Source organism: Sorex araneus, chromosome X (genome assembly GCF_027595985.1).
Source record: "Sorex araneus isolate mSorAra2 chromosome X, mSorAra2.pri, whole genome shotgun sequence".
Lineage (NCBI taxonomy): Eukaryota > Metazoa > Chordata > Mammalia > Eulipotyphla > Soricidae > Sorex > Sorex araneus.
In genome coordinates, this window is record NC_073313.1 from 167,203,740 (window position 1) to 167,228,739 (window position 25,000).

Below are 25,000 nucleotides of genomic sequence, written 5' to 3' on the forward strand. Positions count from 1 at the left end.
GGTCGGCCGTGTGCACGGCAAACACCCTATCCACAGTGCTATTGCTCCAGCCCCCAAAAGTCACTTTTTAAAAAACAAATAGAAACCCCAGAAAAGCCCTAGATTTAGGGGCCCAAAGGCCTCCCCAGTTCCCCCCAAATCACACCATGCAGGGTGATGAGTCCCCTTGAGCTGTGTCTGTGTGTGATGTATGTATGTCTGTGTGTATGTGTCTGTGTGCTATGTGTGTACATGTGTTTGTGTGTCTGCGAGCCTGTGTGTTTCTGTGTATGTGTTATCTGTACGCGTGCTTATATGTGTGTGATGTGTGTATGTACATATGTTTGTGTTTGTGTGTGATGTGTTTGTGTGTGTTTGCGTGTGTGTGTGTGTGCGTGCGTGCACATCTGTGTTTGTGTGTATGTGTGTGCACCTTGGAGGCCGCCTTGTTATCCATTATTTTGTGCGTTAACCCGGGCCGCCCCGTCTAGGCTCACCTCTTGGGTGGGGTGGGTGTCGGCTCCAGATCGTGGGGTCCCCCTGCCCGGCTTCCTTGGGCACCGGGTCACCCCCTGGTTCGTGCCGGGTTCACAGTGTAGCTGGACATCACGGCGTCCGTGAGTGACCAGTCCAAGGGCCGTCCCCGGAGGCTCCCTCCCGGGGGGACCCGTCACCCCGTCTGCTCGTGCCTGGTCACCCTCCGAGGAGTCTACACCCGCGTGACCCACTGGGGACAGCCTGCCCGGCTTCCCCAGCAGCCTCCTGATCCGCCCCCCTTAGAGCACCTCCCGGAAGGAAACAGGCCAAGTTCTTGCTTGTTCTAGAAAGTGCCACTTCCTTCACCCTGGTGACAAACCACCTTCTCGTCGCTCTCCTGGGGCCAGACAGGTGGATGAGACACCGTCACATTTTCTCGTTTGTATTTTTTATTTGGGGGGTCGTGGGTGGGGGGGGGTCCCCCACCCGGCGATGCTCAGGGCTGACTCCGGGCTCTGCACTCAGGGATCACTCCTGGCGGTGCTCGGGGGACCCTGTGGGGATGCCGGGGACGGAAGCAGGGCTGGCCGCGTGCCAGGCCCACGCCCTCCCTGTGGTTCTGACGCTCTGGCCCCAACCGCCGGCTTTCTCTGTGGTTGAACGTCCTGTCCGGCCAGAGCCGTGAGTCATGAGCAAAGCGAAGGCACCGCCAGAAAAAGAAAAAAAGGTTTGCGTCGAAATGACACCTTTGTCAGACACCCCCTTCTCCCGCTTAGGCCTGAGGTATGCTGGGCTTACTCTGGGGACCACCCCCCGCCCCCTCCCGCCAGGCCCCGGGAAATGATGTTTGCAGGGCTGAGTAGTGGGGGATGGAGCCTGAGATTCTTTTATTTTTTCTGCTTTCTTGAGGTCACACCCGGCGATGCTCGGGGTTGACTCCTGGCTCTGTGCTCAGGGATCACTCCTGGCGGTGCTCGGAGGGCCTTATGGGATGCCGGGAATTGAACCTGGGTGGCCGTGTGCCAGGCAAATGCTCTAACCATTGTACTATCACTCCGGCCCCCAGTTTCCTTTTACTTATTTAATTTTTTTTTCTTTTTCGGTCCCACCCGGGCGATGCTCAGGGCTGACTCCTGGCTCTGCACTCAGGGATCAGTCCTGGCGGTGCTCGGGGGACCCTATGGGATGCTGGAGATCGAACCCGGGTCGGCCGCGTGCTAGGTAGGCCCCTTATAACTCTGTGCTCTCTCTACAGCCTCGACTTTTATTTTTGGTCCCACCTGGCGATGCTCGGGGCTGACTCCTGGCTCTGCACTCAGGGATCGATCAGTCCTGGCGGTGCTCAGGGGACCCTAGGGATGCTGGGAATCGAACCCGGGTCAGCCGCAAACGCCCTCCCCGCTGTGCTGTCGCTCCAGCCCCCAGCCCAGGACTATCACATGCAGACACGGCACCACTCCCCCCCCCCCCCGTTGGCCACCTGCTTCCTCATGTTTTATGGCCTCTGCCTTGTAAGTGCGACTCCCGGGGCCGCCCACGTGCACATACATGGCCGAGGCCCCTGGCACGTGTGCTGGTGCTGACATGCACGTGTGAGGGGACCGGCACTTGGTCGTCGGCACGATAACAAGACAAAAACAAAGCGTGCGACGCTCACTCAACCACACCTGCAGACGGGGAGCCCGTGGCCGTGGACACGGTGTCACCGGGAACACAGGACGGGAGGCAGAGGGAACACGGACGCGAAGAGGAGCCAGCAAGAGAAAGGCCACGAGCACGCCTCAGGGACGAGGAGAGGTGCCGTCTCGCGTCTGGCCGGGCTCCGGGTGGGCCCCGAGCCGGGCGTGGGAGGCAGAGACCGAGGCCGGGCGGACGCACTCGGGTGCCAGGTCGGAAGAAGCCCAGAGAGGGGGAGAGACAGACGGTCCCCAGGGGATGCAAGCCCTGAAATGTGGCCCAGAGAAGTGAGTGGGGATGGGGGGGTGTAGGACAAAGGCGTCCTGGACTCTGCAGAGACAGCCCAAGGGGTAAGGCCGTGGGCCCTGCCGCACTGCCATGTGATCCCAGAGAGATCCCTGAGCCAGGAGTCAGCCCTGAGCACTGAGCCAGGAGTCAGTCCAGAGCACTGAGCTGGGAGTCAGCCCCGAGCACAGAGCTGGGAGTGAGCCCAGAGCACTGAGCCCGGAGTCAGCCCCGAGCACAAAGCCGGGAGTGAGCCCTGAGCACAGAGCCGGGAGTGAACCCAAAGCACAGAGCTGGGACTGAGCCCTGAGCACAGAGCCAGGAGTCATCCAAGAGCACAGAGCCGGGAGTCAGCCCTGATCACAGAGCCGGGAGTCAGCGCTGAGCACTGAGCCGGGAGTCAGCCCTGAGCACAGAGCTGGGAGTGAACCCAAAGCACAGAGCTGGGAGTGAGCCCTGAGCACAGAGCCGGGAGTCAGCACTTAGCACTGCCAGGCGTGGCCCCAAACAAACAACAAGCTTCTCAGGATTCCTGCAAACTAGGGTGGCCTCCACGCAGATTCTTTTAAAAAGGAAAAAATGAAACAAAGCGTGTGAAGTGGGACGTCCGACACTCAAACAATCCTGGGCCCACAGACCGGGGGAAGAATCTGCAGATTTCACTAACATCTGGGAGGTTTGGCTCCACCCGGCCCCTCGCTCTCCAGCTGTGGGGGCCCTGGGAGTGAGTCGCAGAGCCGGTTCCTTCCTGAGTCTCCCATCACGGCTGTCTCCATCAGCAAAGCCAAGACTCCCCCCGCCGCCCCCGCTTCCTTCCCGGGCTCAGTCTCCCCCTGCCTGCCCCAGACCCCTACACCCGTATTTCTCTGGGCGGCGGCAAAGAAGCAACCTGGAAAGGACTAAAAAATATATGCCCTGCAAGGACGGGGCTAGAGTGGACGGACCAGCAGGGAGGGCATTGGCCTTGCATGTGGCCGACCTGGGTTCGATCCCCGGCATCCCACATGGTCCCCCAAGCAATTCCAGGAGTGATTCCTGAGTGCAGAGCCAGGAGTCAGCCCTGAGCATCACCGGGTGAGTCCCAAAAAGCAAAACAGAGAAACAGAGAGAGAGAGGGGAAAAGAGAGAGAGGGAGAGCGAGTGAGGGAGAGAGAGAGAGGGAGAGAGGGAGAGAGAGGGAGAGAGGGAGAGAGGAAGAGAGGGAAAGAGAGGGAGAGAGAGGGAGAGAGAAAGGGAGAGAGAGAGGGAGAGGGAGAGAGAGGGAGGGAAAGAGAGAGGGAGAGAGAGGGAGGGAGGGAGAGAGGAAGAGAGGGAAAGAGAGGGAGAGAGAGGGAGAGAGAAAGGGAGAGAGAGGGAGAGGGAGAGAGAGGGAGGGAGAAAGGGAGAGAGAGAGGGAGAGGGAGAGAGAGGGAGGGAAAGAGAGAGGGAGAGAGAGGGAGGGAGGGAGAGAGGAAGAGAGGGAAAGAGAGGGAGAGAGAGGGAGAGAGAAAGGGAGAGAGAGAGGGAGAGGGAGAGAGAGGGAGGGAAAGAGAGAGGGAGAGAGGGAGAGAGGGAGGGAGGGAGAGAGGAAGAGAGGGAAAGAGAGGGAGAGAGAAAGAGAGAGAGAGAGGGAGAGAAGAAAAGGAAAATTCTCAAGGGGGGTGAGCATCCCTGCAGCAAACTACTCCCTCCCCCCTGCAGGCAAAGGCCCCCCCTCCTGTTTCCCAGTGCCCCCCACAGCAGCAATGCCCTCCCCCGCCCGCCCTGGCCCGAGGACAGCTGCGACTCAAGGGGTGAGAGAGGAAGGAAACGGGCCGGGCCGTGCAGGGGCGCCCGTGGCGGGGCGGCTGCTCACCCACAGGGACAGCCCAGTATGGCTCTGTCTGACTCAGCCCTGCGGTCCCTCTCGCGGGTCCCCCACCCTCCCGCCCAGAACCCGGGGGACGCGATATCTGAGAGGCCTGTGGGCAGCAGCAGGGTCCCGGCGTGGGGGGCTTCCAAGTCAGGCCGCCTCGGACCCGTGCCTGGTCTTCAGCCCAGCCGCAATCCCCCCCCCCCCACACACACACACACAGTTCAGGGCTGGGAAGAGGCGACAGCGGGAGGGCGTTGGCCTGGCACGCAGCCGACCCGGGTTCGACCTCCAGCATCCCGTAGGGTCCCCCGAGCACCGCCAGGACTCAGACCTGAGCACAGAGGCAGGAGTCAGCCCTGAGCATCGCCGGTGGGACCCACAAGGTAAAAACCGCAAAACCCCCAGAGCCGCAGGTGGAGAGGCGGGGGGGGGGGGGCAGGGCTGGCGGCGTCTGCCTCTCGGACCCTGATTCTCTCCCCAGCCCCCGCCCCCGGGACGGCCCCGAGGCCCCCCCAGGCACTGCTGCGGGGCCCAGCGTCCCCGGCTCTGTGGGGCCTCAGCACCACAGCTGGCCCGACCCAGGGAAACAAGCCGGTCCCGGGTTCTGCCTCCGAGTCCACGGTGGGTCGGCGGCCGTGACCCTCGGCTGCTGCTCCCGCGATGGCACAAGGCTCCAGACGGGGGTGGGGGGGTCCCTGCAGAGCTGCCCCGGCCAGAGGGGGGTCGGGTGAAGGGCTCCCAGGGCTCGCAAGCCAGTGCTCCAGCCCGGGGGCGCCCGCTGGTTCTCACGTGCTGGAGTTGGGGTCCCCAAGTGAGAGACGCGGAGAGAGCCCGGCCCACACGGGTCCTCTGGGACGCCCCCCCCCACTCCACAATCCCCGGCTTCCGCCTCATTCTGTCCCCAAGGGGCGTCACGGCTGCAGCCCTGATCACGGACTCACCGGCCTCAGATTCCAGACCGTGGCAGTGAGTTCAAGCCTCACCTAAAGGGGTGTATGTGTGTGCATGCATGTGTGTACACGCGTGTGTGCATGCATGTATGTGTGTGCATCTGTGTGTGTGTCCATGCGCATGTGTGTGTGCATTAGCCCTGACCCCAGATTCAAAACCGTGGCAGTGAGTTCAAGCATCACCTAAAGGGGTGTATGTGTGTGCATGCGTGTGGGTGTGAGCGTGTGTGCACACATGTATGTGTGTGAGTGTGCATGTGTGTATGTGTGTGCATATGTACATGTTCATATGTGTATGTGTGTGCATGTGTGTATGTATGTGTGCGTGTGTGTGCATACGTACATGTGCGTATGTGCATGTGTGTGTACGTGTGTACATATTCATGTGTGTATGTGTGTGAGTGTGCGTGTGCATGGGCATGTGTGTGTGCATATGTGCATGTGTGTGTATGCGTGTGTGTCTGTGTGCGTGTGTGTGTGCGTGTGTGTGTGTATGTGTGTGTGTGCCCCTGTGCCACCAAAGGGGCCAGAAACAGGAGACTCAAATCATAGGATTAGGGGTCGGAGTGATAACCCAATGGGGAGGACATTTGCCTTGCACGCAAATGAGTGAAAAAATAAAAATAAGAACAGAGGGTCCGGAGTGATAGCACAGCAGGGAAAGCACCGGCCTTGCATGTGGCCTGACCCGGGTTCGATCCCCGGCATCCCCTAGGGTCCCCTGAGCCCCGCCAGGAGTGATCCCTGAGCACAGAGCCGGGGCCAGGCTGGGTGCTAGCACTGCCCACCCAAGGCTCGGGGCCAGCCCCCCCCCTGCCAGGAGCCTAATCCCCGCGGGCCCGGAAGGGCAGGGACAGCGGCAGCTGCCCCCGGCCAGTCTGATGGTGCGGGACGGGCGCGGGCACTGCGGTGGGCGTGGGGCCCGCCGGGCGGCACCTACCCTGGCTCTGGTGGCGGACACAGTCCCCCAGGAGGGCGTGCAGGGCCTGCTGCTGGGCCGCGTCTGGGCAGCAGAAGGAGCCGGGCCGGGCGAAGGGCAGCCACAGGAAGACCGGGAAGGCCGTGGGCAGCGCAGCCAGGGGCTGCAGCGTGTCTTTCTCGCTGCCCGCTGCGGAGATAAGGGAGGCGGGTGAGGGCGCGTCGGGGGGGGGGGCAGGGGCTGGAGGGAGGCGGGCACCCCGCAGGGACACTGGTCAGCGGACAGAGCCCTGGTCAGCGGACAGAGCCCTGGTCAGCGGACAGACCTGAAAACTATTCCCCAACAATGGGACGTGAGGGGCTGGAGCGAGAGCACAGCAGGGAGGGTGCTGGCCTTGCACGTGGCTGACCCGGGTTCGATCCCCGGCATCCCCTAGGTTCCCCTGAGCACCGCCAGGAGTGATTCCTGAGTGCAGAGCCAGGAGTCAGCCCTGAGCATCACCGGGTGTGACTTAAAAATGAGAGTGAAAAAATAAAAATAAGAACAGAGGGTCCGGAGTGATAGCACAGCCGGGAAAGCACCGGCCTTGCATGTGGCCTGACCCGGGTTTGATCCCCGGCATCCCCTAGGGTCCCCCAAGCACTGCCAGGAGTAATTCCTGAGTGCAGAGCCGGGAGTCAGCCCTGAGCATCGCCGGGTGGGACCCAAAAAGCGAAAGAAAGAAAAGGAAGGAAGGAAGGAAGGAAGGAAGGAAGGAAGGAAGGAAGGAAAGAAAGAAAGAAAGAAAGAAAGAAAGAAAGAAAGAAAGAAAGAAAGAAAGAAAGAAAGAAAGAAAGAAAGGAAGGAAGGAAGGAAGGAAGGAAGGAAGGAAGGAAGGAAGGAAGAAAGAAAGAAGGAATTGTCTCTCAGCTGCATTCCTAACGGCAGCATCCAGCTTCATTGGGATTGGACGGGGGCAAAGAAGAGTTGGAAGGGTGAGAGGTCAGTCATGCTGAACTCTCTGTGACTGGACCTTCCTGGAAGCTGAGACCCCTATAAAATATGTGTGTGTTTGGCATTAAGGCGGGGTTTCTCCAAGCGCCCGTCACCCTTCACCCCACATCTGCCGGGACCTATAAACTGTTCCCCAACAATGGGACGTGAGGGGCTGGAGCCATAACACAGCGGGGAGGGCGTTTGCCTTGCACGCGGCCGACCCGGGTTCGATCCCCGGCATCCCATAGGGTCCCCCGAGCACTGCCAGGAGTGATTCCTGAGTGCAGAGCCGGGAGTCAGCCCTGAGCATCACCGGGTGTGATGTAAAGCAACAACAACCAAACAATGGGGCGTGAGCAGGGACGGGACACGCGTGGCCGCAGGCCAGGATGCGAGTTCCGGCAGCACCAGGACCTACCCCGCAGAGTCTGGCGGGCTGCCGGTACCTGCCACCACCCAGGGCCCCGAACGCGGTGCTCACTGATCAAACGCCAAGTCAGCGAGCCGCCTGGCTTTTATTGGCAAAGCCCCGGGGTGGGGGAAGACGCCCTGGCGGCCTCACCTCGCCGGACGCCGTGTAAAAGTGTCACGGTTCTCGAGCCACGGCTCCAGGCTCAGGTACACACCCGGCCTGTGCATGTAAAAGCGTGGGCCAGGGGCCATAAACTCGCATTCTTGGCCAGCCGGAGAACAGGGCATGCCGAAAAGAATCTGCCCAGAACCACAGTCTGTTTTTTCCCTTTTTGGGTCCCACCCGGCGATGCTCAGGGCTGACTCCCGGCTCTGCACTCAGGAATCACCCCTGGCGGTGCTCGGGGGACCGTAGGGGATGCCGGGGATCGAAGCCGGGTCAGCTGCGTGCCAGGCCAACGCCCTCCCCGCTGTGCTCTCGCTCCTGCCCTGGGCACAGTCTGTTTTTAAAACCCAGAAGGCCACAGGGTACAGGCGGGAAAAGGCCCCGGAGTGCCCCCTGGTCAGGGGCCCCGGGCCAAGGGGTCAAGTGAGCCTGACCTCTTAGATTCCTTTCATTCCCTCCGAAATTGCTTCCACCGACCCGTTAATAAACAGATTGTCTCCGAGGGCTGAGTGCGTTGGGAAATTCCTCGGTGGAATTTCATAGCTTGCTGGTGCCCTGTCTCCTTTGCCGGGGCCGCCTGGAGGAAGTCGACCCGTACGTGGATGTCAAAAGAAACCATAGCCATGTGGAGAACGCACATATGTTTTAGCTCCGATGGCCCCCGTCCTGGTCTGAGAACCTGGGCTGCAGGTCCGGGACCCAGCCTCCGGCCGTGTTATTAAACACACAGGGTATTTGTCCCGGAAATAACAATAAACAAAATGATTCTATTTTCTCCACCCGTCCAAATGACATCATTACGCCTATTAACCAGAATCTGGGTGGGTTTTATTCCCCCCCCCCCCAAGGCCTGGAGTCTTTACTGGGTGTGGTGTGATTTACACAAAGCTAGGTGGAGTTGTTTTTTGTTTTTAATTTTTAATTTTTTTGCTTTTTTGGGTCCCACCCGGCGATGCTCAGTGCTGACTCCCGACTCTGGACTCAGGAATCACTCCTGGCAGTGCTTGGAGGACCCTACGGGATGCCGGGGATCGAACCCGGGTTGGCCGTGTGCAAGACAAATGCCCTCCCCGCTGTGCCATTGCTCCAGCCCTAGGTGGAGTTTTAATAGTCCCCGCCCTAGTTCAGGAAGCTTGATGAACATTCTAGAACATTAATGTTCTCCATCAATTTCTGAGTATTTAAAATCTTTTTAAAAAATGTTTAAGTGTGCCTTTGCGGCCCCGCGCGAGATCAACCCCGGAGGCAACTGAACCACTTTGGACACGAGCGGCGCCCCCAAAATGCCTCCAAACTGTGTGCTGGGAGCTTCTGGCCCAGGCGCTGCCAGCGAGTGATGCAATTACCAAAAGAATTTTCCTTGGACTTCATATAGAAATCCAAAACCGCGCGGCTGTGATAGCAGCCTAATATCTCTTGATTGTCAGCAACGTGTAAATGTTCCTTTTTGGCAGGGCTTAACGTGGGGGGAAACCCCAAACAATAGTACTAAGTTTTTTGTTAAAGGGTAAAAGATTGTAGCGATAGAATTTTAGGCAGAATTTTCCCTGGACTTTATATAGAAACCCAAAACCGCGCGGCCGCGGCAGCCTAATGTCATCTAATCATCAGCAATATGAAATGGTTCCTTTGTAATGGGTTGGACTTTGGGGGGACCATAATAGGGTTAAAGTTTGTAGTGACGTGTAATTTCTGGCTGTACTTTCCCTGGACTTTATACAGAAATTCAAAGCCTCGAAGCCGCTGCCATGGCCGCGCAACCTATTGTCATTTAATCATCACCAATATGAAATGGTTCCTTTTTAGCGGGTCGGACTTTGGTGGGAAATCCTAACAAGAATAGTAAGTCTTTTGCTGAAATATTGAAGGCCACCAAAGTGGTAGCCATCTCTATAGACTGAACTAAGCCATATCCCCACGCCGGCTGAGAAGAAATATCCTTCTTTCTCGGGAAGAAACGCGGCGTGGCGTTAACCATAGTATGATGTCCATTAAGCTGACACGGACCTGGTGGCGTGGGAATCGGATACAAGGGAATAAATTATTATGTACTTGGAACAGCGGGACGCTGGTGGAATCTTGAGCCGGGGCCGATACCAGCGTATTACTTTTGGTTCCAGAAACTGCTTGCAGACATTCTACCAGACTATCAACTAAGCCAGAGCCCCACGCTGGCTGATGACGAGAAATAACCATCTCTTTTGGTTTGTTTTCCCTTTGTCAGGCAGCGTGGTGATTACTAAAGAGGCGTGATCTCGGTGGCGCGGGACGAGGGGGGAAAATAATAGAAAAGTTATGTAACAAACAGCGGGACTTAATATCTCTACATTCTCAGCAATGGAGAGCCATCAAATGCTTCCTTGACAGTGGGACTGTCTTCTCTTTTTTGGGGGGAAACCCTAGCAACAATAGTGAATTATGTGTTGAAACATGGACTGTAACCAAGATAAAGCGTAAACGAAGTGAAACTTATCACTTACAAGGGCGGGGACTGGGGGGGCGGGAGGGGGCGGGAGGTATAATGGGGTGGTTGGTGATGGAATATGGGCACGGGTGAAGGGAAGGGTGTTTGAGTATTGTATAACTGACATAATCCTGAGAACTTTGTAACCCTCCACATGGTGATTCAATAAAATTTAAATTTAAAAAAAAAAAGTTTAAGTGTCCTGAAGGGAATCAAAAAGGGGGTAAGAGCTAAAAAAAGAACCTTCCAGGCTTTCGGGCTCAAGGGCCAAGATTTGAAGTAGCTGAGAGATGGGCATGGAGTGATCCCTTGAGTGCAAAGCCAGGAGCACTGCGCCCTGAGCACCTCCGGGTGTGGACCCCGAACAAAACCAAACAAAAGGAGCTGACAGGTTCGTAGGAGAACAAAGTTCTCCCGAGCATTGTCGGCCCCTAGGGACGCTCCATCCCTCACACATCCCTGGTCTCACGCAGACGCCAGCTCCGAGGGTCACTCCGCTCCTGCCCCACCTCCTGGACTCTGGAAAACCGCCTTGGGGGCTGGTCCCCGCACCCCGCCCGCCCGACTTGGGGTTCAGCTGTCCTCTGCCCCCGGACAGCCGTTCCCAGGACGCAAGGCCACTGAGTCCAAACGCAGGCACCTGGACCCTGAGCGGTGGCCAGCGGTGGCCGGGGTGGGATGAAGGACATTTGCTCCCGAGACTGTCTGGACAGCAACACGTAAGCACTGTGGACACAGGTGACCCTCCCCTGGGCGTCCTATGGGCCCAACAGACCCTCCCCTGGGCGTCCTGTGTCCCGTGGGTGCAGGTGACCCTCCCTTCGGGTGTTCATGGGTGCAGGTGACCCTCCCCTGGGCGTCCTGTGTCCCATGGGTGCAGGTGACCCTCCCTTCGGGTGTCCATGGGAGCAGGTGACCCTCCCCTGGGAGTCCTATGGGCTCAACAGACCCTCCCCTGGGTGTCCTGTGTCCCGTGGGTGCAGGTGACCCTCCCCTGGGTGTCCTGTGTCCCGTGGGTGCAGGTGACCCTCCCCTGGGTGTCCTGTGTCCCGTGGGTGCAGGTGACCCTCCCTTTGGGTGTCCATGGGTGCAGGTGACCCTGCCCTGGGGTGTCCAGTATCTCGCAGGGCAGCCGGGGTCACTGTCGTGCCCGTCCCACGGCTGAGCCCTGCGGTATGCCATGGAGCTGCCCTGTGCCCGGGAGCGCCACCCACCCACCCACCCAGCCCCGCCAGCCAGGCCCGGTGCAACTCACCCTCGGGGTCCGGGAAGTGCTGGTCCGACAGGGCGTTGTACTCTGCCTCCGAGGTGAGCACGCGGCCGTTGGCGGACAGGAGGCGGCTCCTGGGGGCGGCCCCTCTCTGGAAGGCCTGCGGGAAGGAAGGCGATTGCCTGGCACACGGCCGACCCAGGTTCGATCCCCGGCATCCTACAGGTCCCCCGAGCACCGCCAGGAGTGATTCCTGAGTGCAGAGCCAGGAGTCAGCCCTGAGTGTGACCCAAAAAATGCTGCCCGTGCTTCCTATTCTGGGTGCCAGCCCCCAACTCCCCTGGGGGGGCAGATGCGGATGGGTTCGGGGTGGACGGCTCAGCAGGCTGAGGGCAGGTGACCGCCGTGGCACTGCCAGGGGCCATCACCACCACCAAGATACGACTCAGGAGATGGGCACCACGTTGGCTCCCGGCCCGAGCCTGGTTTTTGCAGCCAGATGGTGGAGGATGGACAAGGCCGAGCTGTGGGAGTGGCCGGGGGCTCGGGATGGGAGGTGTCAGTGACCGCAGCACCCTAGCAGACAGGGGGGGGGGTGCAGAGGTGAGAACCCCAGAAGGTACTGTGAACACAGAAATTGTGGGAGCCTAAAGCTAGAATGTACTATAAGCACTGGAATGTACTAGAAGGTACTAGAATGTACTAGAAGGCACTGGAATGTAGTAGAATGCACTAGAAAGCACTAGAATGGGCTAGAATGGACTAGAAGGTACTAGAATGGACTAGACTGTACTAGAAAGGACTAGAATGGACTAGAAGGAACTGGAATGGACTAGAATATACTAGAAGGTACTAGAATGGACTTGATGGTACTAGAATGGACTAGAGTGTACTAGAAGGTACTAGAATGGACTAGATGGTACTAGAATGGGCTAGACTGTACTGGAAGGAACTAGAATGGACTAGAATGTACTAGAAGGTACTAGAATGGACTAGAATGTGCTCTGGGGAATGAATAAACTATTCTTGGCCGGATGGCACGATCAAAATAGCAGGAATTTGTAGGACAATGGTCAGTTGCTGGTTAGGCAGCAGGGGTCTGGCACGTGGCCGGCTCCATTCAGTCCTGGTACCACCACCTGGTCCCCAGAGTGTCACCAGGCACGTCCCTGGGGGCCCCAGCACAGCCCTGGTCAGGGCTCTGGGTGTCCCTGGAACATGAGGAGTCCAGGGCCTCCGGAGTTCTGCCTTGGTGATCAACCCGTGATCTGGTGAGTCCAGCTTCCTGAGTTCTGGAAGCTTCTCGGCATGTGCACTGAGTGGAGATGGGGACACGGGTGACCGCCAGAGTGGACGGCCATCCAGGGACATGACAGGCTCCGGCCCCATGGGACCTGGTTCCGTTTCCGGTCACAGAGCGCTGGAACCGAGTTGGACTCTGGGCCTGCAGATCTCCTGGTCCACATTTTACCGACCAAGACGACAAAGGGCCAGAGAGAGATCAATGGAAGCATCTAGAAGTTGAATCAGTGCATGAAAGATCCCGAATTCCCAGGAACCCGGGGAAAAGAATTTCACTGGCCCTCAGGGAGGCGGGAGATGGAGGAGGGGAAGACGATCTGGGGGTGGAGACAGGGCCCTAAGGGCACCTGTGGGGTCACTAGCATGTACACATGCTAGTACATTCCAGTGCTTCTAGTAACTTCTAGTACATTCCAGTGCTTCTAGTACATTCTAGTACATTCCAGCACTCCTAGTACATTCTAGTACATTATTCTAGTACCGTCTAATACATTCTAGTACATTCCAGTGCTTCTAGTACATTCTAGTACATTCTAACACTTCTAGTACCTTCTAGTACATGCTCGTACATTCCAGTGCTTCTAGTAACTTCTAGTATATTCCAGTGCTTCTAGTACATTCTAGTACATTCCAGCACTTCTAGTACATTCTAGTACCTTCTAGTACATTTTAGTGCTTCTAGTACATTCTAGTACCTTCTAGTACATTTTAGTACATCCCAGCACTTTTAGTACTTTCTAGCTTTAGGCTCCCACAGCACGACCTTCCGTTTTCACGCTTGCTGGCAGTTCCTTGTCCCCATCACCCTTCGAACCTGAGTACAGGCCGGTCAGCGGCTACACCCAGACCCTCCCACGTCTCGGGGCACACCGTGGACACTCCACACGTATCTGGGGAGCGGGGGGTTCGAGTTACCCTGAAGGAGGCTCCTCGCGGAGATGGCCGTGCCTGGTCACTGCGTCCTACCTCCTTGCTGTCGTAGCTCTCCACGGCGAAGTCGTTCTTGATGACCACGTATCTCTCCCGCCACTTCTTTATGTCGTCAGCAAACTGGGTTAACTCGGCCTCAAACAACACCGTCCCGGGCTCCAGCGGGGGCTTGGGGGGTGGGGGGAGGAGAGAGTGAGCACCAGGGTGTGGGACGGGGGGGTGTTGCTTCTAGCCCACCCCGAGACACCCCTTTTTCCTGCTCCTGACCCTCCGGAAGAGGCGACCCGACCATGCGCAATCCTCGAACACAGCACACCTAAGCCAGGTGTGGCCCCAAAACAACGAAAACTCGTCAGAATCCTTTTGTACTAATACCTTCCCCCCCGCGACTGGCCTCGGGAACGGGGGTGTGGGTGGGAGGGAAGAGAAGGGAGACACCCCACCCTCCAATAAGACCCCCAAATATGCGTGAGTGTTGACTCTTGAAAAAAGGAGAGGGGCTAGAGCGATAGCACAACGGGGAGGGCATTGGCCTTGCACGCAGTCAACCCGGGTTCGATTCCCAGCATCCCATAGGGTCCCCTGAGCTCCCAAGATCGGACCTGGCAGGGCTTGGGGGTGGGGGATCACGCGGGTCCCGGCCCTCGCCTCCAGCCTGTGAATGTGCAACCAGGTCCTTGACCACTGAGCCATCTTCCCGGCCCCCGAGAGTTGACTGGACAGGAAGTGACTGGAGGCTTCCAGAACTGCCTGTGGAGCAGGCTGCGGTGTGAGGGGCAGGGAGGTCCCGGCCAGGCCCACCTTGGTCTTCAGCAGCTGGGAGGGGGCGTCCCGCTGTGGCTGCACCTGGTTGCACACGTGCCCGCAGAAGGCGGCAGCGTACTGGCGGCGGTAGAAGGGGCTGAAGTTCCGCACGACCGCCTCAGTCTTGCCTGCAGGGGAGAAGGTCCCAGCTGAGGCCCAGGCCCGGCGCAGGCACGAAGCCCGGCACCCCGGGGCCACCCACCCCCCTTCCCGCAGGGACCCCAACCCGCCCCTCAGGGAACCCCATCCCCGACCCTCAGGGACCCCCATCCCCACCCCCTCAGGGACTCCCAACCCATCCCCTCAGGGACCCCCAACCCATCCCCTCAGGGGCCCCCAACCCGCCCCTCAGAAAACCCCATCCCCGACCCTCAGGGACCCCCATCCCCACCCCCTCAGGGACCCCCAACCCATCCCCTCAGGGACCCCCATCCCTGCCCCCTCAGGGACCCCCAACCCATCCCCTCAGGGACCCCTGTCCCCACCCCCTCAGGGAACCCCAACCTGCCCCCTCAGGGACGTCCAACCCCCGTCTCCTCAGGGACACTCAACTCTTGCCCTTCAGGGTCACTCAACCTGCCCCCTCAGAGACCCTCAGTTCCCGCCCCCTCAGGGGCCCCAACCTGCCCCCTCAGGGACACCCAACCCCCCGCCCCCCAGAGACCCCGTCTCTGCCCCCTCAGGAAACCTTCCCTCAGAGCCCCTGTCCCGCCCCCTCAGGGCCCCCAGTCCCCACTGTGCCTCCTCGTCCCTTTAGCCCCGGGCGCCCACTCTGTGGCCCTCCCGCCCGGCACGGCAGACCGAGGACCGTTCTGGGCCCGAGACCCCTCCCAGGGACCCAGGTGGGGTCCGGCCCCAGGTGTGTCCCTCGCCCAGAGCTGACGGAGCCACGCGGAGCTGAGGAGAGCCGGGGAGGGACCCGGGCCCTGGGCATCGCTCCACGCCAGAGAGACTGTGCAGGGGGGGCAGCGTTGGGGCTTGAGGGGGGCCGGGTGGGGGCAGGAAGCTGGGGGTGGGGAGGGAAGGGGAGCAGAGGCCTGGAGACCCTCAGAGCCTCCCGGGGGGCCGCGCTACGAAGAACAGGTCACACGCGGCCCCGGGGGACACTCACAGTCTCTGGGAGCTCGAAAGAGTCAGAAAAACACCAACCTGAGGGGCTGGAGCGATAGCACCGCGGGGAGGGCATTTGCCTGGCACAAGGCCGACCCGGGTTCAATCCCCGGCATCCCATAGGGTCCCCCGAGCACTGCAAAGGAGTGATTCCTGAGTGCAGAGCCAGGAGTCAGCCCTGAGCATCACCGGGTGGGACCCGAAAAGCAAAAAAAAATAAATTAATAAATGCAGACATATATATTTGGGGGTGTGGGGCACACAAGGCGGTGCTCCAGACTTCTTCTTCCTGACTGTGCTCACAAGTGGGCTGGCGGGGCTCGGGGGACCCTATGGGAAGCCAGGGATGGAACCCAGGCTGGCCACTTGCAAGGTAAATGCACTACCCACTGCGCTATCTCTCCGGCCCCCTAAATGTGAATGCGCTTTCACAGACGGGCTCTGGTGCCGGCGGAACTTCACCGCGAGGGGGATTCTGACCACACAGCAATGTCCACTGTGAGGAATCTGAGTCCGTGATTGCGGGGGGGGCGGTCACCGCCCCAAAGCACCGCCCCCCCCCCACAAAGAACAAGGGATGTTCTTTGGCCGACACGAAACAGACGCCCCTGGCTTGGGCGTGTGCGTCTCTCGGGGCGGAGGAAGCCAGCTCTGGCCTCTCGTGCCCAGAATGGCATTTCCTGGCTCTGTTTACGAGCATCAGTGCTGACCGCAGGGCCCTGGGCAAGGCACCGGGAGGAGCACGAGTGACAGGTGTCGCCCAGAAGCAAATAAAGCCGCCGGGATTGGGCACGCGTCCCTGCCACTTGGAGCCGGGCTAAACAGACTCGGGTTTTATGAGCATTTAACTGGGGATCGCGTTTATGGGCCCTTCCCTCGTGCCTCCGTGACAGAACCTAGCGCCTGCTCGACTTCTTAAATATACGGAGGGGGCTGCTTTTTATTCAGTTTTAGCTTTGTTTGGGGTCCACGCCTGGCGGTGCTCAGCAGTGGGTCCTGGCTCTTGCACAGGGCTGACTCCTGGCTCTGTGCTCAGGGCTGATCCTGGCTCTGTGCTCAGGGCTGACTCCTGGCCCTGTGCTCAGGGCTGATCCTGGCTCTGTGCTCAGGGCTGACTCCCGGCTCTGTGCTCAGGAGGCAACGCCCTCCCCGATGGGCTGTCGTTCCAGCCCCCCCCCCCATGGCTGCTTCTCGGGAAATGTGTCAGGCTTATGAACTGATCGGCCTTCGGCACAGTTTATTAAAACTCCTGAGCTTTCCTGGGCTGGCACAATAGGAGAGCGGGGAGGGCCCTTGCCTTGTATGCGCCTGACTTGGGTTCGATCCCTGGCACACATCTGGCCCCCCACGAGCCCTCCCAGGGGTGATCCTTGAACGCAGAGCCAGGAGGAAGCCCCTAAGTACTGCCAGGAGTGACCCCCCCCCAAAAAAAAAACCCAACCCAAACCAAAGTGCTCCTGAGAGCTGGGCTGGGGACTGGCCTGCGAGACACAAATCTCTCTGAGCAGAAAAGACGGTCGTGTTGACAAGCCAGCACGTTCTCGTTCCTCGCTCCTACAGTTGGGACTCGGGTAAGTTTTTAAAGACTCTGACGCAGAGGAACTCGGACCGGGGTACGAGGCGGACAGAAGTGCTTCATGGAATCACACTAGGTCTGGCCCTCGGCCTCTGGGGCCCCCAGACAGTGCTCAGGAATCTAGGGGGCCACGTCCAGTCATAAACGAACTCTGCCCGGCCAGGCTTGGGACCACCAAAACTGCACCCGGCTCTAAGTGGCCCCCAAACCTCAGCACCCCCAGGCCTGGGTCCTCTTTCGGAGTCTTGGGGTTGGAAGCTCATTCCACTTGAGAACCCTTTGGGCCCGAGAAACGCAGGCGGGTGGACGAGGCAAGGGGGGTATGAATTCATGCAGACCCTCACCAAGGGTCGAGATCACCCACCCCCGTCGAAACCGCACCCCCCAAAAAAGTGGGGGTCCACTGGACCCTGCACCAGGCTGTTTAATTCAGGGAGTCCCAGAGGGGGGCAGGTGAGACCCTCCCTGCCCCACGAGACCCAGCCCCGAGAGCCGGAAACCTCTAGAACTCAACCGCCACCAGGCTCACGGCCGCCCCTCATGTGCTCGGGCCAAGCCCCACCCACGAGGGAACTATTCCTGGACATCTCCTACCTCACACCACCCAGACTCCGAGAGTACTGCACCACCGCTGACGGGGTTCAAAGTAGGAGGCGGCCAACCTTAGTTATACAGATATAAGCACACAAGTCTCAACGTTTAACACCGCGTTGGTGATCTCTTATAGAAGGGCTTAGTGGCCCCTGGGTGAAATACAACAATCTCCGCACTCTTTCCTCTAAGGAAACGTTTTTGGAGCATTTCCAGCAGTTTATTTATAACATACAACACAAAATAAATGATTTCGGTTCTGCTTTGGGGCAGGCGTTGGGGTTCGGGATGGAAACATCTGAAATATGGTGGTGGGAAGGTGTCATGGGGGTGGGATTGGTGTTCGGATATTAAAATGCAATCAAATACTGTGAAGTCACTGCATCACTGTCATCCCTTTGTTCACTGATATGCTCCAGTGGGCACCAGTCACGTCTCCATTGTGAGACTTGTTGTGACTGTGTTTGGCATCTCGAATACATCACGGGGAGCTTGCCAGGCTAGCTAAAATCTGCCGTGCGGGCAGGATCCTCTCGGTAGCTTGCCGGACTCTCTGAGAGGGACGGAGGAATAGAACGTGCCAGGCAAATGCCCTACCCACTGTGCAATCGCTCCACTCCATTGTGAAGGACTTTATAAAAATAAAATTTTTTAAAAAATTTAAAAAGGACGAAAAGGATTTGCAAATCTGTAAAAAAAAAAAGTCGAGGTAGCGAGTGGGAAAAGTTTCAGAAAACCTCGTGTGGACCATCTGACCCTTCAAAGCTCTTTGCCAGCCGGATAGAGCCGCTCGTTAGCGAGGGCATTCTAGCAGGTGCTAATCTACCCGGGCAAGAACGTCAACATTTCTGAACCGGTCCTGACCTTGGCCGGGGGCCTGGCCCCAGAGGACGTCTCTGATGAGTCTTCCGAGAGCAAACCAGGCATGGCCAAGCCAAGGAGGGCAGCGAAATGGAACCCAGCATGGCTAAAGAACTCACCCCCACGGCAAACGCTGCCTCGATCGCCCCACTGCTGATGGCTGAGTCCTCGGACCTATTAGTTGCTGATGAAACAATTTCTGGGTCATAGGCACGAGTGAGAAATTAGCCAAGAGCTACTGTTCGGGGACCAGAGCAATGGTACAATGAGGAGGGCGTCTGCCTTGCATGCAGCTGACCTGGGTTTGACTCCCCCCCAACCCATTCCCCAAACCTCCCAGGGTCCCTGAGCACAGAGCCAGGAGTCTGCCCTGAGCATAGCTGGGTGTGACCCAAAAGGCAAAAAAATAATAATATAACCAACAACAACTTTATTCATCCCGTATGCTCACTGCAGCACTGTTCACAATAGCCAGAATCTGGAAACAACCCAAGTGCCCGAGAACAGACAACTGGTTAAAGAAAGTGTGGTACATCTACACAATGGAATACTATGCAGCTGTTAGGAGAGATGGAAGTCGTGAAATTTGCTTCTAAGTGGATAGACATGGAGAGTGTCATGTTAATGAAATGAGTCAGAGAGAGAGGGATAGGCATAGAAGGACTACACTCATTTGTGGAGTATAAAATAACAGACTATGAGGCTGACACCCAAGGACAGTAGAGACAAGGGCCAGGAGGATTGCCCCATGGTTGTCAGCCTGTCCCATGAGCTGGGGGAGAAGGCGGCTGGGATGGAGAAGGGGTCACTGAGTCAGGGATGGTTGGAGGGATGCTCGGGATGGGAGATGTGTGCTGAGAATAGACAAAGGGCCCAACGGGACGGCCTCTCGGTGTCTGTATTGCAAACCATGATGCCCCAAAGCAGAGAGAGAGTATGGGGGAGATTGTCTGCCATGGAGGCAGGGGGAGGGTGGGATGGGGGGATACTGGGGACACGGGTGGTGGGGAATGTGCCCTGGTGGGGGATGGGGGTTCCATCACTGTACGGCTGACACTCAAACAGGAAAGCTGGTAACTGTAGCTCATGGGAATACAGTTAAAAAAGCTTGTAACTGGGGGCCGGAGCGATAGCACAGCGGGTAGAGCGTTTGCCTTGCACGTGGCCGACCTGGGTTCGATCCCCGGCATCCCATATGGTCCCCCAAGCACTGCCAGGAGCAATTCCTGAGTGCAGAGCCAGGAGTAACCCCTGAGCATCGCTGGGTGTGACCCAAAAAAAAAAAAAAAAGCTTGTAACTGTATCTCCCAGGGATACAGTTAAAAAAAAAAAAAACCACAGGCCAGGGCTCACAGACGGGGGCCAGGGAGAGGCTTCAGAGGGGCCCCGGGGTGGGGGCACTGCCGGGAGTGACCCCCAGCCAGCACCAGGAGGAGCCATTGAGCCCCAAGCAAACAACTAAGGAAACAGAGTAAACACGACCCTCCCCACCCTCAGCCCTCCCCCCTCCGCCCCGCCCCGCCCCCTCCCGGTCCCAGGGGCCACAAACATGCCCCTGAACCCACTGGACTTGCTGCTCCCCAGAGCCCCGGAGACAGAGGCAAGGGCCACCCACGCCCCCAGTCCCGGGCTCTGCCCCAACAGCCCCAGGCGTGTCCGGAGTCGGGACCCCTTCCGGCTTTTCCTCTCTGGTTTGTTTTCTGTTTGGGGGCCACACCCGGGTCAGCTGCCCACAAGGGCCCCTCGAACAGAGGAAGCACATATGGTGCCCTCAAGGCTGCGGGCTGTGGGCCAGCACCCCCCCAGGGGAAGGGTCGGGGCTCAAGAGAGCCCATTACACACTCCCTCCCTCCCTCTCTCCTTCCCTCTCTCTCCCTCTCTCCCTCTCTCCTTCCCTCCCTCCCTTCCTCTCTCTCCCTCCCTCTCTCCTTCCCTCTCTCTCCCTCTCTCCCTCTCTCCTTCCCTCCCTCCCTCCCTCTCTCTCCCTCCCTCTCTCCTTCCCTCTCTCCCTGTCTCCCTCTCTCTCCCTCCCTCTTTCTCCCTTCCCCTCCCTCTCTCCCTCCCTCTCTCCTTCCCTTTCTCTCTCTCTCTCCCTCCCTCTCTCCGGCTCTCTCCCCCTCCTTCCCTCCCTCCCTCTCCCTCCTTCTCTCCCTCCCTCTCTTCCTCCTTCCCTCTCTCTCCCCCTCCTTCTCTCCCTCCCTCTCTCCTTCCTTCCCTCTCTCTCCCCCTCCTCTCTCTCCCTCTCCTTCTCCCTCTCTCTCCCTCCCTCTCTCTCCCTCCCTCTCTCTCTACCTCTCTCTCCTCTCCCTCCCTCCCTCTCTCTCCCTCTCTCTCTCCTTCTCTCTCTCTCCCTCTCTCTCCTCCCTCCTTCAAAACTTCCAAATAAGGGGGCTGGAGTGATAGCACAGCGGGTAGGGCGTTTGCCTGGCACACGTCGACCCAGGTTTGATTCCCAGCGTCCCATAGGGTCCCCCGAGCACCGCCAGGAGTGATTCCTGAGTGCAGAGCCAGGAGTCAGCCCTGAGCATCGCCGGGTGGGACCCCAAAGGCAAAAAAAAACCAACTTCCAAATAAAACCTCTTTATACTCTATGGACAGATTTTGTCTCCTCCTGAAACTCCTCCCTGAGAGAAAGCCCCAGAAGGCCGGGGCAGGGTCTGGGGGGACCTTCCTCTCCTCTCGCCCCCCTGACTCTGCGGCTCCACCAGGAGCGGGGTGTCGGGGATCAGCCCCCACCCGTGCACACGTGGACGTCACTTGCGGCTTGACCCCGTGGGGCTGGGGGACGGGGGCTCTCGGCGGCCTTGGTCAGTGCAGCCCTCCCAGCTGTCCCGGTGGTCGAGGTGGGCCTGGAGGACACGGCCAAGCCCCGCACCCAGGCTGCCTCTCTCTCCTCTCCCCTGCACGGTCACCGGGGGGACCCCGTGGGTGTCCCAAAGGCTCCCCTGAGTCCCCACATTCCCCACTCAAACGCCGCAGACCTAATCAGTACGCGGAGAAGGGGCTTTGCACGGGCCCAGGCCCCACCAGGAGGGTCCCCCGAGCACGCCCTGTGGCCCCTCAAAAGTAAGGTGCAAAACCACCCGGTGATGCTCAGGGCTGACTCCTGGCTCTGTGCTCAGGGCTCACTCCCGGCTCTGTGCTCAGGGATCACTCCTGGCTCTGTGCTCAGGGATCACTCCTGGCTCGCTGCTGAGGGCAGACTCTCAGCTCTGTGCTCACGGATCACTCCCAACTCTGTACTCAGGGCTATCTCCTGGCTCTGTGCTGAGGGCTAACTCCCGGCTCTGTGCTGAGGGCTGACTCTTAGCTCTGTGCTTGGGGCCGACTCCTGAGCATTTCTGACTCAGAGGACGGCCCCTGAGCAACACTGCGGCCTGGAGGCCTCTCTGCATCATGGGTGTGAGGAAGAGTAAATAAAACCAACCCACGCTGGGCCGGGAGCTTCCCGAGGAGACGCTTTGGAGAAGGCAAATATTTAATTTCGCAGATGAGCTTTGAGGAGCTTCGTTCCCTCTCGTTTAACAAATGCTAAATATTTGATAACTGCCCCGGGGTGACAATAACAGCGGAACCAACGCCTAAGTGGGGGTACTTACAGAGACGCACAGAGATGCACAGAGACGATGATGTATGCCCCAGCACTTTCTCTCTCTCCCCTCCATCCCTCTCTCCCTCCCTCTCCCTCCCTCCCTCCCTCTCTCCCTCTCTCTCCCTCCCTCTCTCTCTCTCCCTCCCTCCCTCTCTGCCTCCCTCCCTCTCTCTCTCCCTCCCTCCCTCTCTGCCTCCCTCCCTCTCTCTTCCTCTCTCTCCCTCCCTCTCTCTCTCTCTCTCTCCCTTTCTCTCCCTCCCTCCCTTGCCTCCCTCCCTCTTCCTCTCTCTCCCTCCCTCTCTCTCTCCTTCTCTCTCTCCCTCTCTCCCTCCCTCTCTCTCCCTCCCTCCCTCTCTGCCTCCCTCCCTCCCTCCCTCCCTCTTTCTCCCTCTCTCTCTCCCCCTCCCTCCCTCTCCCTCCTTCCCTCTCTCTCTCCCTCTCTCTCCCCCTCCCTCTCCCCCTCCCTCTCTCCCCCTCCCTCTCTCCCCCTCCCTCTCTCCCCCTCCCTCCCTCTCTCCCTCCTTCTCTCTCTCCCTCCCTCTCTCTCCCTCTCTCTCCCCCTCCCTCCCTCTCTCCCTCCTTCTCTCTCTCCCTCCCTCTCTCTCCCTCTCTCTCCCCCTCCCTCCCTCTCTCCCTCCTTCTCTCTCTCCCTCCCTCCCTCTCTCTCCCTCTCTCTCCCCCTCCCTCCCTCTCCCTCCCTCTCTCCCTCCCTCTCTCTCTCCCTCTCTCTCCCCCTCCCTCCCTCTCCCTCCCTCTCTCCCTCCCTCTCTCTCCCTCCCTCTCTCCCTCCCTCCCTCTCTCCCTCCCTCTCTCTCCCTCCCTCTCTCCCTTCCTCTCTCTCTCCCTCCTTCTCTCTCCCTCTCTCCCTCTCTATCTCTCCCTCCCTCTCTCTCCCTCTCTCCCTTCCTCTCTCTCTCCCCCTTGCTCTCTCTCCCTCTCCCTCTCTCTCTCTTACTCTCTCTCTCCCTCTCTCCCTTGCTCTCTCTCTCTCTCTCTCTCTCGGTACCCTTTGTGGGTTCCCCCTCCACCGTGCCCCTCTGTGTGGGCACCAAACCACTTCCTCTCAGAGCTGGCGGCTTCCTGTCCACCCTTCCCGCTCCCAGCTGGGGGCCCCTGTTTGTGTCACGCCAGAACCCGAGGGGCACTGGGTCAGTGGACGAGACCAACCATCCCTCCGCCCTCCCTATGCCCAGACCTGAGCGTGCGATCAGGGGGTGATGCCCAGGTACAGGAGAGTGGGTTCGGGTGCGGGAGCAGGAGCACAGGGCAATCAGTGCCCAAGCTCTGGGTATCAGACACGTGTTTCCTGCTACAGGGGGTCAGAACGTTCGACAGCGACACCCTGCCAGCCCTGTGTCCAAAAGAACCCGACACTGGGGGCTGGAGCGACAGCACAGCGGGGAGGGCGTTGGCCTGGTGCATGGCCGACCCGGGTTCGAGTCCCAGCATCCCATAGGGTCCCCCGAGCACTGCCAGGAGTAATTCCTGAGTGCAGAGCTGGGGGTCAGCCCTGAGCATCGCCGGGTGGGACCCAAAACACACACACACACACACACATCTCCCCCCAACTGGGCAGTGTAATATCCTGCTGGTTCTGACACGCCATTGCCCCGTGAGACCACGAAGCATCACCAGAGTCGTGCCCAGACTCCAAGGGCGGCACACGGGTATGCTGTGAGTCCCAGGGCACGGCACGCCCACCCAGTCATCCCGAGAGTCCCAGCCGTCACCGCGGCCCGGGCTCTGCCGAGTCTCAGACCGTTGGGAGGAGGAAGGGCGGCCGCGCGGGGACTCTCCGCTCCTGCCCCGGCCCGAGAGCAGCAGGGGCCGGGCGCCAACACGCCCATGATCTCACTTCCCGTGTCTGCTCCCCTGTCCGCCCCCAGAGCCCGCACTGACATGTGATTCTCTCAGAGCCCGTTTCAAAATGAGGGACCCGGTGCATAGGGCTTGGGGGCAGAGGGCATCGAGAGTCAGGCTCACAGCTGGCCACTGCCCTCAGGAACCGCCTCTCTGGGGTGTGCATGTGTGCGTGCGTGTATGTGTGTGTGCGTGTGCATGTGTGTGTATGTGTGTGCATATGTGTGTATGTGTGTGCATATGTATGTATGTGTGTCTGTGTGAATGTGTGTATGTGTGTGCATATGTGTATGTGTGTATACGTGTGTGTATGTGTGTGCATATGTGTATGTGTGTATATGTGTGCATGTGTGTATGTGTGTGCATATGTGTATGTGTATATGTGTGTATATGTGTATGTGTGTATACGTGTGTGTATGTGTGTGCATATGTGTATGTGTGTATATGTGTGTACGTGTGTATGTGTGTGCATGTGTGTATGTGTGTGTATGTGTGCATATATGTGCGGATGTGCTTATGTATGTATATGTGTGTATATGTGTGTACATGTGTATGTGTGTGCGTGCGTGTGTGTACGTGGCCCCCAAACAAAATCAAACAACAACAAAACGTCACTGGGACTTTGACCGGGATGACATTAACCCTTTCTCGCTTTGTATAAGATGCCCTTCGTTCTCTTGCATTATTTCTGAACCAAACCCGGAGGGGCCCGGGGCTGCCTCTGTGCTCAGAGATCACGCCAGGTGGGGCTCAGGGGACCCAATGGGATGCCAGGGATCGAACCCAGGTCGGCCGCCTGCAAAGCAATCCTGCTGTTTGCCCTATCTCTCCAGCCCCAAGATTCCTATTTTAATTTTTTTTTCATGTTTTGTTTTTTGTGTCCCACCCGGCGAAGCTCAGGGCTGACTCCTGGCTCTGCACTCAGGAATCACTCCTGGCGGTGCTCGGGGGACCCTACGGATGCCAGGGATCAATCAATAGAGAAAAATCAGCATCTCCTTTCTGGCCTTAATTTCTCTGTCTCCCT

The 25,000-nt window shown here is 58.8% G+C and overlaps 1 protein-coding gene across 2 annotated transcripts in view; it reads right to left on the minus strand.

Annotated features, from left to right (window-relative positions):
- The window catches only part of NIBAN1 (niban apoptosis regulator 1), a 48,060-nt gene that overhangs the window by 10,387 nt on the left and 12,673 nt on the right, over window positions 1–25,000 (minus strand). Inside the window, exons 2-5 of one of the 2 annotated variants that reach the window (XM_055123393.1) lie at window positions 14,381–14,511; window positions 13,616–13,747; window positions 11,393–11,507; window positions 6,143–6,310 (exon numbers count right to left, since the gene is read on the minus strand). In XM_055123393.1, the coding sequence (XP_054979368.1) occupies window positions 6,143–6,310; window positions 11,393–11,507; window positions 13,616–13,747; window positions 14,381–14,511 (546 nt within the window). The remainder of the gene's footprint in view (window positions 1–6,142; window positions 6,311–11,392; window positions 11,508–13,615; window positions 13,748–14,380; window positions 14,512–25,000) is intronic. The other variant, XM_055123394.1, reaches the window with a different exon arrangement.